At 31.9% G+C, this 17,340-nt stretch overlaps 1 protein-coding gene across 1 annotated transcript; it reads right to left on the reverse strand.

Moving 5' to 3' along the window:
* Positions 1-4,393: 4,393 nt before the first annotated feature.
* Positions 4,394-9,142, reverse strand: LOC100780056 (protein indeterminate-domain 12). Its single transcript, XM_003520151.5, has 3 exons — positions 8,195-9,142; positions 7,525-7,921; positions 4,394-5,776 (listed from the first exon to the last, which is right to left on the reverse strand). The coding sequence occupies exons 1-3, from the start codon at positions 8,352-8,354 to the stop codon at positions 4,957-4,959; spliced, it is 1,377 nt and encodes a 458-aa protein (XP_003520199.1). The 5' UTR covers positions 8,355-9,142; the 3' UTR covers positions 4,394-4,956.
* Positions 9,143-17,340: the final 8,198 nt, after the last annotated feature.

Here is a 17,340-nt window from a genome sequence, read left to right on the forward strand (position 1 = left end):
AGGCAGACAAAGAATGTCACCGTCCAAGCTAGTGTTATGTTATCTAAGAATAGCTCGAAAAAGAAAGTTGAGGTAATTATTAGTACTGTGGGGAAGAAAAAGATGAAAAAAAGAAGGGCTGTTGAGATGAGATTCCGTGGTGGAAGATGACATATGCAAGTATGTAAAATGTTGAGAGATAAAAAAAGAGGAGGGAATAGAAGAGGCTTTTAGTTTTTCTTCTTTTACCGTAGAGGGACATGTAAAGATGGAGTCTCTTTTAGTAAGCAAATGGAATGAATTGTACCTTAACCCTGCAACTAGTGAATATACTTTCTAAAAGCTTGGAATACCATAACACCCAAAACTAAAATAAACCATAAAATCCGACACCACCTCCTTTTGTTAATCCCCATGTTCTTTTTCCTTCCGTGCTCTTGCAGTGAAATTTATTGAGTTTTAGTGAGTAGGAACTTTCTTCATTCCTTTTGTTACCTTGTATGCTCACCATGAAACGTGTGTCAAATAATATCATAATATTTAACTATACAGTACTTAAGATATAGATAGCCAAAAAGAATAACTACTTAGCACGCAACGGGAATCCTTTAAAGTTTAACACTTAGAGCAAGTGAAATGCAATGTTATATGTTTCTTCTTTTTAAAGTCAAGTAACTTGAAAATACTATTAAAGCCAATGAGTTATAGTTCCTATAGAAGAATTGTTGCTTATATAAACAATTATATATATACAAGTAAGGTTGTCATTAAAAAAAAATATTATTCTGAGTCAAAATGAGGATTTTTATGCGAGTGAAGAGATAAAATATCCTCACTGAGAACTCGGTTAGATTTTGTCATTGGAATGGAAATTAATGAATGTTTTTAAATTTAATGTGACGATAAAATTAAGTACCTATATTAAAAAGAAAATTAAGAATCCAAATGAAGTTCTTTCATTAGAGATATTCTTAGAATACAAAATGCAAAATTGTAAAGTGTGTGCATCAAACAAATTACAAGAATTATAATTTATACTTTACTTTTTAAAATACATTTTTCATTTTAAAAGAGTGAAATCCTTTTTGAAAAACTATGAACAACCAATTATTGAAACTTTTTTTTCTTTGAATACGCGGGGATTTATCAGTTATCATGTTTGGTCGTGTTTAGAATCATAGTTAAACTAAATTAAAGTTGACAAATTGGTGGTTCATGCAAAAGCATGATAAATATCTAGACTAAATATTTCTTACACTGTTGAATTGCACTTGTGGATATAGCCAACCAAAGCCAAGAATTGAAATTCAAACTTTCAAAGGTGCATCAAGCATTTTTTTCATAACCGTTGACATTATTTTTTTCCCCTTTTACCTTTTCCTTTATTTTCTGTATGCTCTTCTTTTCTCTTTTCCTTTTAATTGATTACTACCTACGTGTTCCGGACCACCATAACACTCCGCACAAATATACATACACCGTAAGTTTATTTTGCCTTTTCACTCACGCTTATAAGCTTAGATTGCATGTTTTGGAGCGTCTCTTTAGAAAAGGCTCCATTTCTTCAAAACCATATCCATTTTTCGCCCTTCATCCCTCAAAAAAGAAAAAGTGTCGAGAAAAAAGAATTTCTTGGAATTTGGTTAATGCTCTAGTCAATAAATGTGGCAAGCCCCAACATTCCCAAAGTTGCCCAAACCGTAGCTGGTTTAGGAATTTGCAATCTTAGTCCGAAAAGGAATGAAATAAATAAATAAATTTTGCAATGAATGCATACATGCATGTTTGTGTAAATGCTTTATTTCTTGACTTGTCTGTTCAGAATTGTTAGCTCGAAGGTTTTAACTCTAGGTCTCGCTAACTGGTGTGTATTTTAATTTTTAGGATATTGGTTAAAGAATTAAAATAAATAAGTATTTATTAAAATAAGTATTTATTGTTAAAAACATAATAATATTTTTTAAAAATTATAAATAATATAATTTTATGTCTTCCAATAATTTTTTTCTTCTTTTAATTTTTTAAACAATGCTTTAAAAACCACAAGTTAACATTTACTTCTAACTTTAATATCTTTCCACCTTTTTTACCTAAGTAAATTAATTAGTTCATGGGACCCACATAGATCTTATGATTGTAATTACAATTACCTAGTGACCTCATTGACTCACGGGCAACGATTTGGAATTCACAAAAAAGCAGAGATGAGCTGTTTTAGTCTAAATATTATTCACGAAAATTCCTTAGTTAAATTTAACATAAAATAATAATGGCCAACTTGACCCTTATGAAGCCAAGTCTTGCATGGCACAAATAGAGACAAAAGCTAGCGACAATGAGGACTTTGGCATTTAGCTGCTAAATCCAAAAAATGGCGTCACTTCCTTATGCACGAGCTTCACAATCTACATCATTCGCTATCCGGACAGAGACTTAAACTAAATTATTATACAAATAATGTTCAAAATGCATGACAAGTTCCACTATCACAAAGATTTTTTTTGCACTAATTTAGTTTATATATAGTAATTAATTTGACCAATTATAGAGGGGACCTTATATCTTCCAACGAGGTGGATTTTTCTACAGAATTACTTAACATGTTTACTATATGTTGGGTGTATGACTAATGCTAGTAATTTCTAACCCTAAAGCATCTCTCTCTCTCTCTTCAACATCAACGAGGGTTGCAGCAAGGACATTTCAGTCATTTTAAAACTTGCATGGTTGTGACAGCTAAAACCCTTTGCCGACATGTGATAACCTCATTTACGTGATATAACCTACGCGTATACTTCATCTTAAAAATTTGGAATATATTAATCCCATTCACACAAAAATTGAAAATCATGCGTCTACAAGTTTTTCTTAGAGGTTGTTCATGGTACACTTTCTGATATAGTTAATTTTCATTCACTAAATTATTTTAAATTCATAGAAGATCGTATCATTTCTTTATTTATCTGTAATCTAGTCAGAAACATATATACATACAGAATTATACACATTTAGCTATATTATTTCTCTTAATATTACCAGCATGAGGTGCATCTCCACTCATGCATACAACTATGAGTCTATGACTATATAACTACCGTGGCTTTCATGAGAAATTCAAGAAATTAGACAGCAATGTCTTCAGTTTATATATGATATGATATCTAAAGCCTTCAGTGCATGATTGGTAAATTAATTAGATATCTAACTACAATCAAATTTTAATGTAAAGTCCCACACAGTTCATGGGTCTTGCCCTCAAGGGTTATCTCATTTGATTTTTGTAGATGCTATTGGTACAACCTCCAGTCGTGCCTGTTAGTTTTTTCGTTTTCGTCTGTTTGATTTTATAAAAAAAAATGTAAAGTCCCACTCTTTCTGTCTTAATTCACCGTACGTGGTCGACCGGTGTGCGTATGAAAACAAATAGGGTAACATAAGTTGAGTACATTAATAGTATATCAAAATTTAACTCTTTAATATGAAAAAGTGTTTAAACTTGTGGTTTACATTAAATTAATAGAGAGGATCACATTTTAACTAAAAATCATTCAGTATAGCACATATATAGTAACATCTATGTGAATGTTCATATAAGTAATAACTAATTTGTACTATATCATTGCCGACGTTATACGTCACCTGTAAGTTCTTTTCCTTTTCGTTTTTAACAATTGCTAATGAATCCTAAAAATATTAAGAAACATGGAATATATCTTACTAAATATTTTCAATTAATTATTGAAATTAATCTTAAATTATTTTTATATATTAAATTGTTTTTTTAAAAATGTTTTACTTTTGTTTCTTTAAATATCAAATTAACTGGTAAATTTATCATCAAATCAGATTACGTACACTTATATATGTACCAAAAAAGATTACACGTACTCATATTTATACCTTTCACTCTCAGTCAATATTGAAACGATAATTAAATGGATTTTACTCCCAACATTATCTTCTTTTGTATAAAGCTATTAACTAGACCACCGTGCACTGAAAATTTTACTAAATAAACATTTCGATAGTAGCAAGAGGTGTAGCACCAGATCAAAAGCTGTCAAGACAAAGATAGGACATGGGTAGTGGTAAAAACAAAAGGACCAATCATTATAATCTTGCATGTGACATTTTCTCTGTTTGCACACTGACAAGAAAGGCCTCCGTCGTCGCTCTTCTCAACTCCATTGTGTAATACACATGGAGTCACAATCTTCCTCTCAGATATTCAAGAAACAAATTCTATACTTACACATATCAATGCTCACTTGTACAAATAGAAATTCATAACGTACCTAGCTAATTAATTAGCATTTAATGTATACTTGTATAACGGAAACTAAAAAGAAACAAGAACTGTACGTTATTAAGACAACAACGACACAAGGTCGTACGCAGAGGAAAAAGAAAATCGTGACAAAACTAAAACACGTTTTAATGATTAATTCATCAACGAGCTAGGCTCAAACAAAATATTGTAGTAATCTAAAGGGGTAAATAAAAATACAAGTTCGTGCAAGGGTACGAGATAAGGCAAATTGAGTTACCCATATTCTACTCTCTTAGTTTTGGAACCACTTTCTTCTTTGTGCTAACAATTTTCTAGTACACCCACCCAACATATTGGTCCTTCAAAATGCAAGTATCAATCACTTTAGTAACTTACATTACAATTTTGTTTATTTTTACTTTAATCCTTAATTTTTTCAAGGTCATTCAATCCTTTTCAACACAAACATATCTCGTTAATTTTTTTAATATTAGAAATATACTCTTTAACGTACTTTTTTTAAGTACACGTGTTTCTAATAAATTATAACTAATGCATCTAAAAAAAGTGTGTTAAAGAGTATGGTTCTAACATTTCATGTTGTTAAAAATGAATAACTCTTGCAAAATTAAGGATTATAGTAAATATTTTGTAAAATTTAATTTGGAGTGATCGAAGCTTACAAATTGATAGACAAAAAAGGGTATTTACTCACAATTTCCCCAGTATTCGGGGCCAGTGGTTGTCCCAAGGAATCCAAAACCTTGTTGTGGCTTGAAAAGCGAGTTATTATGGTGGTGCTGGTAGGGTTGTTGTTGGTGGTGGTGATGGTTGTACTCTACGCTCCCCGCGGTGAACGTCAGCATATCCTTGACGTCGATGCTAACGTCAACCGCGCCGCCGTTGGTGAGGCCGAGAAAGTCCCTCGTGAGGCCGTCATTGTTACTATTGATGCCTCTCATGCTCATGTAGCGTTGATCGGGCGGCAATGGCACTGAGTCCAGATGAGTCGTCTCGGTTCCTAGCTCGGCCATGCTGAGCTGAGTCACGTGAGTGGGTCCCGTGATGGCGGCGGCACCCACGGTCGCGGCCTTCTGGAGCAACGCAGTGGCTGAGAGGTGTGCTGACGTGGCAGCGTTGGAGGGGGGTTGCGTGCGCTCGTGGAGGTCACGGAAGGGTGAGGTTATCATGCTCTTATTGGGGTGTTGATGATGATGAAGGAATGAAGAAGAAATGTTGTTGTTGGCAGTGGAGGTGGTGGTGGTGTTGGGGATGTGGAAGTTGTGAGATTCAGGTTTGATGTTGTTGTGGAGAGTGGTAAGGTTGCTAGGGTTAGGGTTAGGGTTAGGGTTAGGGTTAGGGTCCCATGGATTGATGAAATTGTTGTTGTGTTGTTGGGTTGGGAAAAGGAAGAGGGATTGAACTAATGGATTTGTGGTGTTGGTGGCTAGTTGGTTTGCTGAGAGTCTTGCACTTTCTTCAGCCAATGCATCGCAGAATGCTCTGTGAGTTATGAAGTTGTCCTTCCTGCAGTTTCCACACAAATAAAATACAAATTTACCAGCACTGCACAATACAAGGCTACAATTATTGCTACATGTATATGCCTATATGGACTTATATGAATTAACAAGTGAAAAATGCTTAGTCACCTTCTGATAAAAAAAACTAATAATATTTTTTTTATCAACAAGAATTCAAAATAATATCAAACAAATTATAATATTAATAACTTACATATTTTTTTAATCAAGTGAGTTATTAATAATAAATATAAGCTAAATATAATAAAAAAATAAGCTAGTAATATTAATTTAACCTTTAAAACAAGTATGAAGGGAAGTAAGGCTTTATTTATTTATTTACTTCTTTTTGAGGTGTTGTGGAGTTTGAGGATGAACTATGAAGTGAATCATGCATGTGAATGCAAAGTTTACAAAACCGAAGGAGGACTTATTACGTCGTCTTTGTAGAATGAGCCCCGTTTGCAAAAAGGTGGGGGAAATCATGCATGGGAGAGGGGGTAATAGTCCATACACGGATTGAAGTGTAAAAGGCATAGACCTAATGGGACATGAATTATGTCACAGGGTCAAATTTAAAGTAGGAGAGAGAAGAAATGAACAACAATCGATGGATATGCCCTTATGCTTTATGCATGCAGATAAAAAATTATTGAAAAAGACTTAAATTATGTTAGTAGTATTTTAAATTAAAATTGAAATATTCTTTTGGTAAGTTCTGTCAATTTTAATTATTAAAGCAAAAAATGTAGTACATTTTAATTGGAAAATATCTTTGTCCAAAATTTAATACTATTGACTCAAAATGTGAAAGGATTATTGGCAATGTTGTCATGATGGCGGAAGTCTTGGGAAACTAGAGCTCATGCACGTCTCAAAGACGACACGAAATGGAAATGAACCCCATGTATCCACTGATGATGCTATAGGAAAGCAACTTAGCAGATCAGATTTTTTTACAGATTTATCAGATTTCACAATGATGAAAGTTCAGAGAAAAATGGCTAAATGAAATAAAATTTAAGAAAAAAAGTAAGAAATCATCACAAATTTTAGAACAATATTAATTATACTTCTTTTACTTTTCAGGAGACAAAAATAGATCTCCATCATTTTCTTAGAGACTGCAGCCACTCCATATACGCACATCAGTGCATATATAATAGAGAGAGTAGAAGTCTAGAGAACAATTGAGCATTCTCTGACACCCTTGAAATTTTTGTGTAGCCTAAACCCTATGAATTGACCACTAAATTTTTTTGGAAATAATGTAAATATGGTACATATCATGCCCTTCATGCTGACATGCATGTGCATGCATCATGAGGTTCAAAAAAAATTAACACCAACAAAAATTCTATTGAGTCACAGATAAAACAGTAGATAAAAACAAAAGATGTGTGGATTGTGTCCTTTGTTTTTGTTATTAATTGCCGCCCATTCATTAGGCAGTTTTAGGATTCAGAAACAGGTAAAGTTTCAGTCACTCTTGCAAATTGACACTTGTATATTAGCTAGCTGTGTCCACTTTTCATGCAACCTGCCATAACACTTGAACATTTAAAGCACAAGGTAAATTCCAGGGCGAAATCAAGCTTACCATTCTTATGTAAGAACAAAGATCCACTGAGAAAAAAAATCAAGAGAAACCCTTTTGATCATATATAAACTAGAATTGATTTAAATCATGTAATAATATATGAGCACACACTTAAAAATTGGTAAATAATATATATGTAAGAGTATATATACCTGGAAAAAAGGGTTCCACAACCACATCTATATTCTCTAGTACCACAGGTTTTAGAGTGAGCTTTCCAATCTGACTGAACAGCATAGATCTTTGAGCACTTTTCACATTTCCACTTCTTCTCCCCATGTTTTCTGCAGTAGTGTTTCTTAATTCCAGTGAGGTCCCCCAAAGCCCTTGAAGGGTTGTGGTGAACGCATGAAGGCTCAGGGCAAACGTAGGCCTTCTTTTTCACCTCTTTGTTGCTCCTTTGCTTCAGCTTCCACGGGAGGTTATGTCCTCTCCTATGAAGCTGAAGGTTCTGATCTCTCTGGAAACCCTTGTTGCAGATCTCACACACAAATCTATTGGTAGCCAGAAGAGTCTTCGGTGATAAAGCTATCACTTCAGCATCTGGGTCTGAAACGCGTCACAAATTAAATTAGAAAATTAACCTAATTAAGTAGCACACATGAATAGCTCATAACTCATCAACTGAAGGGATATAATATATACGTTACATATATACACATATTTATAATTTTTTTATCCATAAAAATTAAAAACAATATTAAAAGATTTACGATAATTCACTTGCTCAACCAACTGAGCTGAGCTAGAATCTCTTGAGCTATACATATTTATAATCGAAAGTCCAAAGAGTTTATGAATGATGATAAGTTAATTAATTACCAGGGTTTCCAGGGAGGTTTCTCTTTTTCTTGATCTTTAGAGGTTGTTCTGGAGAAATGGTTGTTGTGATAACGTGATTGAGTCCAGCGATTCTTGTACCACAGGAGACAGTGGCCTCTTCGGACAAGGAATTGGAATTGGACATAACTGCAGGGAACATTGCCTTTGAAGAAAAATTCCAAGTTGGAGGAAAAAAGAGAAAGAGAAGGAAAAGCAAAGATACGATATTCTGATGTCTCGGTTTGTTTGTTTGTTAACAAAACCTTAGCTATATATGTATTAGCTTGGTTTCGTGATGGCTACTTTTTGCACCTTGGAGAGCCAAGAAATGCAAAAGTCCTAGCTCGGGACACGACTAATAATTATATGCAGAACCTTGCTAGTGAACAGGTGGCACAGACACAGAGACGGTGAAAGGCATCATTTGCTTTGTGGTAAAAAAAAAATAGAAAAAGCAAAAATAATTATTAATTAGTTAATCTCTCGTGAAGAGAGGAGATGATGATGGTAGCTAGGTTATTTTTCATGTCACTGTCTAAGCTATGGATCATTGTTTGTCTGAGCTAACTCTGAACAACTATTTTAGATATGCACATCTCTTTCCAATCTCTATGTGTGTGTATCTATGTAGAATTATGTTCATCAATAGAATCCACTATGCAATCAACAACCATTGAAAAAACAGAAGATATTTCCTCAACAGAATAAGTACTCAATAACCTGATGACTTTGTTTTCTTAATATATATCTATTTAATTTGAGTGTGCAAAGAAAAATTAATAATAACTGGGTATTTGTAGAGAGGAGAAGGTGATGATGAAAGTAATAGTGGCAAATTGTAAAACACATTAATAGAAAAATTAACGAAAAAAAGAATTTGGTTTGAAAAAAAAGGCAAGGGGACTAAAAAAGGCTAAGAAGTCTGCAGAGAGAAAAAGATTGATGTGTGGATGACGGTAGTGACCGGGCAAAGACTAGGAAGTATCCTAACCCACTTGACTGGTAAAAATTCCCCTTTTACTTTTATATTTTATTTTTTAATAAATTAAATAAATAAATCTTTATTTTAGCAGGGTTATAATATTTCCTATAATTATTTTTTAAACACATTTTTTTAATCTTTTTTTAGGTATAAAAAAGAGTTGTTTTCTTTTAGCTAGCGAGGGTCTAATGGCACGCACTTTCTGCCTTATCTTTTTGTTAAGTAATAAACACCCCAAATCTCAAAAGGTCCTCGGAATGATATTAAAAGAGAGGCATTGCTCATCAACTGGTTTAAGATAATTAAAAAAATAATAGAAGAAGGAGAAGCTAGAAAAGCTTGTGAAAGGCATGCATGTTGGGAGGCATATATAACCCCACAACTAACATGATTGATTCACTGATTGACGTTACAGTGCATGTAATAATCTGGCCATTATTATATGTATCATAGTTTGCACAAGTTAATAATAATACAGACATTCGTTTCCTTTAATTATTTTGTTTACGTGAAATTAAATAACAAAGGACAATTGAGGCCTGTTTAATTATATAGTGAAATCCAAATTAATTAGATTATATAACGTAGTTTTTCTGCCAATTTTATGCATTTGTAAAATTAATAATAGAAATTGATTTAGCATATTTAAAAACACCGTATATATATAATGTATGACAATGAAAAAAAAGTGCAAGTGTTCGGATATACTTTTGAAGTTCTCATAGTCATACACCTTTTTTATGATATATACAATAATTCATAACTCATCAAAGTAGCATGTTCTCTCGATATGATAATTCATATATATATATATACACTTTCCTCAAGCTTATTATTTGGTTCGTGGAATGTAATATCAAATAATTGTTCTACTCCCATTATAATTTTGAGGATTTTCTGCCACTCTATCTTTCAGTGTTATTCTCTTACATCCTAGTTTGTAGAGAAAGTGCTCAAACAAACCCCACTAAGGAGATAGAATTTGCAAAGGTTTCTTCTTTTTCTTCTTTCCTCGCTCTTTATTCCAAACCCAAATCTAAAGCTACGGAGGGGTAGCACATGTTGTCCATTTTAGCCATGTCATTAATTAAATTCAGCTAAAGTTTGGTGTTTAAACTTGCATTGGCTTAAAGGTCAAAATAGTCTTTGTGGGCATATAAACATTGGCATTCACTAACTTTAGGGGCCATGCGTGGGCTACTTCCGTAGAAGCAGCCATGCAAAACAATTCCATAAACCTTAGGCGTGTATGAAATAGGGACCCCTCACAAATTAGATCTTTGTGACTACAACCGTCCAGTTTCAGATTTTCTCTTCGTGTATACATATATAACTAATTTGGAATCCAATGCAGGTTTCTTTATATATATTGATCCAAGCTTTTGGAATCAACGGGAATATTAGGATTAGATTCATATTTAGCCTTGATTAATATTAATTAGTCTCTCTGAGGAAGATATGAAGCACTTACAAATATGCTGAAGTAATTCACTTTGAATTAGCAGCTCAAAAGCTATAGTTTGTAGATCCATGCCTTTTGATCTTAGAAATGCAACCTATGTTCTAAAAAATAAAAGTTTATCTTTAGATAATCGCGACGATCTAATTTATAGAGGCATCACAAGAATTTCATTTGTCACGTCGATTTTTCAAAATTACAGTTTGATAATGATCGAGTTCCCTCAAAATTCTTGCAGGAAATTGATAAATCAATTTGGAAAGTTGGTTAATTAAATTTATTAAAAACTCTTATATTTTATTGAAGATTAAGATCAATGTGGCTAGTGGATGGCTTTTTAATATTGACTGATTAATTAAGATATTTGTTTGAGATGTGGGCGCCTAACTTTTTATCGTTTTATATGTAGAAAATTCAATATTTAACACTAACAAGACTCTCCATTAATAAAACAAAAAGAAAAAAACATATGTTTTTCCTTAAATGCAATATGGTTAATTAATTGTGTGCAATATATACCAAACACATCAAAACATTAATCCCAAGAATACCCACGTTTACTATATATATAGTGTAAGTTTTAATTTTCCTTGCAAATTAGTAAAAGAAAGTAGGAAAAGGTCAGTTGAAAAAAAAAGAGTGAAAAGTAAAACCACACGCATTCCTAGATCCGCGCACTCTCAATCATGTATGGACATGCATGCCATGGATATAATATATTGAAGAGTAACTGAGAATTACTTTATGAATGGAGCACGATTCCAAATAATATGACGTTTTTAGATGATGATGATGAGAGCATCGCATGTATGAATTGAATCTTCCTAAGTCGACCGGTTAATAATAGATGGAAAATGCTAATTAGAAGATTTTGATTAACAAATTTAAAGTAAAGATATTTTTATTAACAATAGAAAACTATGTTATTTATAATCTTTTTATGTTTTTTTTATAATTTAAATAACAAATATATTTTTAATTCTTTAATTAATGTTTTAAAGACATTAATGGATCAGACCGTAATAGATATATATTCTGTTTCTTTTCTAAGTGATTGATGCACACATTTGAGGGTTATGATAACAATCTCATAATAGTGTTTCAGTGTTCTTGGTTTTCTAATTTGATCTAATTCTCTTACAATATATTCCTTTTATAATGTGTGGTTCTGCAATATTCTGCATGCAGAGACAGAGAGAGAGGCATCATATTATTATTGATTATGAGTGGAAAAGAATACCTCATCTCCATGCGGGCCAGACATTATTCACGGGTTCTTCTATTACTAGATTCTCGCATCATCGCATATGAAAACTTCTACATCCTTACGCTCCCACCAAGGGCTCCATAAAAGAAAAAAAAAAAAAAGGAGAGAGAGGGAATATAGTTAGATAAAATGAAACCATAGAAGCACTGATTAGAAGTATAATATCAATGCTATATTCACTAAATTACAGTTTTTATTCCGATGATATTAGTCTTATTAATTTATTTCAAACGATCTTATTTAAGCATTATCTGTAGTTTCTTAATTATTCAAATCAAGTTTGTCACTCCCAAATTAAATTTCGTCTATTAATTACTGGGAATATAATAAAAGGTAAGTTGCAGTAAAAAAATTAAATAAAAGCGTAAGTGTGACATGACATTGGATTTTATAGTTTTTTAAATGAAAATGTATAAATTATACTAGAAAACAAAATGTATAAAGCATCATAAAAATGGTTTTTTTAAATATTTTATATATTTTTATGTTGTCAATCTATATAAATATGTACTACTACAATATACTTCTATTACATGTCCATTATATTAATTATTGTTAAAATTTAGAGTAAGATATTTAATTTTAACAATGTTAATTAATTGTGAACAATTAAAGTTTAGATTGACATTTTTCACCTTATACATACACATAGACACATGAATGAATTTGATATTCATTATTTCTAAATTTTTGAATAACTTAATTTCATAGAAGACATTGAACAATTTCCTATTCCAAGGCAAATACATCAGACTGGCCGTTGTTGCCTTCATTATTTCTTTCTTTCCCTTTCTTTAAAATGGTTTATCTTTTTTTTTTTCCTTCTTCTAAATATGTTTTGGGTTGCCCTTTCTACGGGTTATCTTCGTTGCTTCACAGTCTTTATAGTGCCTAGGTTAGGAGATTTACAAGGCCCAAATAATCAATTGAAGGCCTCGTTTGTGTAAATGATTGACTATTCGGGTTATGGGTCCCAAGATGGCTGGCTTTTTTCAATGTCTTGTGAAATGTGGGCAAAATGGGAAATCAGAGAAGGAAATTTGAAGTTAACCCCCCAAAAAAAAGAGAAGGAAATTTGAAAGTTTAAAGGAAATGAAGGTCATATACTAACTTGGTTTTGCTAGCCTTTTCAACTTCATGCTGGTTCTCATTGATTGAATTTAAATTCGGGGGGGGGGGGTAGAATAATTTAATGAATGAAATAATCCCATGTTTTTTACCTGAACTGTGCTCCATACGAATTTTCACATACCATCCAATTCAGTCGTTACTAGTTAGCATGACATCCTTGACTATTTAACATACTCAGAGAATTAATAATATTTGGCAGGTGAATAACTTCTATAATATACTTCTAGATACTTTAAGGCCCAAACAAAGTATCTACCAAACAAAATTACAACACATGCACTGGCTAGTTGACTGAAAATTGATCAAGTCACCAATTCAAAAAAAATAAAATCACACAAGGTTATTCTAATTTCATAACATTTTTTATTCGACAGCTAGTTCAGATCTGTTATATGATTGTATCACTAGTTCTTAATTCAACCAACTAGAGCCAATTTTATAATACTAATATAAAATACATGCTATTTCATATTTTATAGTGCATGTTGGAATTAAAGTTTGTAAGTTAAGTTTGAATGAACTTTATTTTGGAAACTGAATTTGCAAGGACTATATCAGATAGAAGTTCTATAACTTTCTGGAATGTACTAGATTTTGTATTTTGTATTTGTATGATATGACATCTTATTTTTAATTTGGTACACAAAATTATTGTCGGTGCTCCTTTTCTTGGTAACGATAATTAATTTCCTGTTTTCTTTTGCCTTTGCAACGGCGATGTAGTTTTCGTCTTTGGGCCCTGCTGTCCTCAACGTGTGACAAAACATTTGCACGTCAATTTGCACCATATATCATGTCTTAATTACTACAATTGAACCTCGTTTGTTCATTAATGATGATCATGAAGTGGATGAGAAGAAAGGTTAATCAATGGATACATGTGACACGCGAATGTACCTATAAATAATACTCTTATAGTATTAATTAAAGAATTTAACCATCAAATAAGACTGTTAGGCTTTACTAATGGTAATTAAGATACTTTTTTGTACGTATAATCTTTTGTTTTTTAGTATGTTTTTTACGTCTTGTTTTTTTAGTCCTGGAAACTAAAATTTCCATGATGATTAGTCCGTGTAACTTCTGTTGCCTAATTTGCTGGATTATACTTATACACATTTCTATTCTAAAAAAGAGGGTATATATATGTACGTATTGTGTTAACTTATTTGAATCGTGTTAGCAATTCTTTTGACATAATATATATATATAAAATTCAACTCACCTAAACTTCTTAATAAAAAAATCCTTTTTACATAAAAGTCTCTTTCTAAATCCTGTATGTTTAGGAAAATATTAATATTAATCATGGATTTGATCACATAATTTTTCATATTTTTTAGGATATGAAAGTTTTTCATGATATATTGTAATGGAGGCCGAAATGTTTTATTTTATCATTTAAAAATATAATAAAAATAGTATATAAACATTTTTGACTGGTGAACATGAATCAATTCAAATCTCGATGCTTTGCCAAAAATGAAAAAAGAAAGAAAGAAAGAAAAATCAACTATGAGATGAACCCACTTCAGAAAATGCTTATTCATCTTTGTGTTGGTTGTTTGACTCACTCAAGCTGTAAAGATAGGAACATTTGTGCTTCAACGATGGCTACCACTATCCGATGCAGGTATTGACCCTCTCTCTACATGTTTGTACTTTGCAGCATTGCTGCCCAACAAGGTTCAGTTTTTATATGCACATTTGTCATCTATCTTTTTAGATGACAAGTTGTTCTTAATTGAATGTATCGAAATAGGCCAATATGAGAGAAAAACCCATCACGCCAAGAAAAGGTTACTAATACAACAGAAAAATATATAGAAGAAATAACAGGAAACTAAACCTTTCAAAAAATCACTCAACAACTACAAAAAAATAAAAAAAGAGTTAGAGCACCGAAAAAAAGAATTAAGACAAAGAGAAGTAGCAACACAATTGAAGTTCCAACACAAGCAAAAAAAGAAAAAAAAAAGAAAATTAAGTCACTGGGAATAGAATAATTTGACCACACAAAGAAACAATTGTGAGAAAAATAAGGACATCACAAAAGAAAGTAGCCACAAAGTAAGGATGACAATGAAAAGAAGTAACAATAGAAGCAAGGAGTGTAAAAAAAAAAAAACAAAGTAGAAGCAAGAATCAAGAATAACAATTGAAGAAGCAATGGAGGAAATGTGCGGATGTTAATGTCCACATTATTTTAAGTGTCGAAACAATGTTTTATTTTGATAAAACTGTTGGAAATGTGAAGATTTGAAGCATAAAACCAGAAAGTCATCCACTATAGAAATTGAAGACAAAAGTCATTTAATGTAAAGATTTGTTAAAAGCTTATAATGGTTATTGGTAGTCAGGATTTCTACTTAATAAATATCATATTTGTACCCTATAAAAAGAGTTAGAGCCTACAAATATTCTATATATCCTAAGTCTTTGACGCTCATGAATAAACAAATTAGTTACTGCATTATTTTTAACCATCATTTTTATTTCAGTCTTTGATTTTTTTTTTGCATATTTATATTAATACATTTTATTTTTTATTGCATTTTTTTACTATCGTTTTGTTGTCAATTAGAATATATTTATTGATTTGGTCTACTTTCTCGCACTTTTCATTTACATCTCTTTCTGGTATTGATAACTAATAATAATTCTTTCTATAACTTTTTCTTTTTCTATAACTACTTCATTTTGCTTAAAAATTAACGATAAAGGAGGGTAAAAAACATCTAAAGAAAGTAAATGTCCTATTTGAATATTTATGGAATTATTTTTGTTGACAAGAATATGTAGAAAATTTTACTATCAAACGTGAAAAAGGAAAAGAATTACATTATAAGAGGAGAAAAAGGTGAGGTGACTGAGATAAGTGAAATATGGAATTGGGAAAAAAAATGGAATTATGCATTTAGTGGGTATTTGGAATTGATTTTGAAACGTAGATTTACCTTTTCTCTTTGCACCCAATAGTTGAAAAACATGAAAGCTAAGGTGGCTTCTCGGAAGGTTGTGAGTTTCTGATTTTTTTTTTAAATATAATTTTTAAAACAAAATGTTTGACAAAAATAATTTTGAATTGATTTTTAACTTAATTTTAAAATAGTTTTACATCCATCATTAAATTTTTAAAAATGTGAATTTGATTTTTTAGTTTTCAAAAACACATTTTAACCACTATTGTCATTTCATCATCATCATTGTCACCACTTCCATTGTTACCATTCCACCACACTATATCACAACCACACAACCGTCACTACTATTGTCATTCCACCACTGTCACTATTGCCTTCACTATTCCACTACCACGACACCTCGTTTCTGTCGCCTCCACCATCATTATATTGTTGTCACTACTATCATTACTATTGTCGTTGTCACCATTATGTTGCCTCCATCATCGTTGTTGTTGGTGTCGTTATCACTATTCTATCCCATCATGATTGTCGCCGCCACCATTATTCCATCACTATTATCACCATCGTTCTGTCCCTCCATCGTCATTGTCATCACAGTTGTCACTATTTCACCCCATCACCATTCATAATTTAAAAAATTGAACCGGTCATTGACCTGGTCAAAGCATTGGATCACTAGGTTAATGATCAAATCAATAGGTCACTAATTAACTTGCATGACCCAATCTTTATTAAACAAAATTAAAATTTTATAACCAACCTTAATTGAACCGCATGACCTAGCGTGTTTCCTCCCTTAGGCATGACTTGCCCTGGGTCAGTTGCTGGTTTAACTACAAATTCGATTGGGTCGTACTTGGTTGCAACAGGTTCAATGCATGGTCAATCCTATATACAACTTGACCTGGCCAAACCTCTCGGTCATAGTTAAATTGATCCAACCAATCAGGGTCAATCCAGGTTTTAAAGCACTGTCATCAGCATTCCACCACTACTACCATCATTATCATCATTCTGTCACCATTGTTGTTGACATTCTTCCACTCCCACCACTGTCGTCATTGTCACCATCACCATTCCATTGACTCCACCATTATTTTCATTATTGTCATCATCGCGACTCTCACCTGCTACCTCTATCAGTGTGGTTACTTCAAAGTAGAACAAGATAAGTTTAAACAATTGATTCATTTTATTTATCTTTAATTTGTAACACCTTTTCAAAAATTAAAAACAAAAAATAAATTGAAACTCAAAATTGATTTTAATTTTTAAATATTCTAAAACTAAAAATGAGAAATCATCTAAAATGGAACCTAATATATGTAACTTCACGATAGATTTTATTTTTCATATCTCTACATTTGTTTCCAAATACAC

This window comes from Glycine max, chromosome 2 (assembly GCF_000004515.6).
Source record: "Glycine max cultivar Williams 82 chromosome 2, Glycine_max_v4.0, whole genome shotgun sequence".
Taxonomy (NCBI): Eukaryota; Viridiplantae; Streptophyta; class Magnoliopsida; order Fabales; family Fabaceae; genus Glycine; species Glycine max.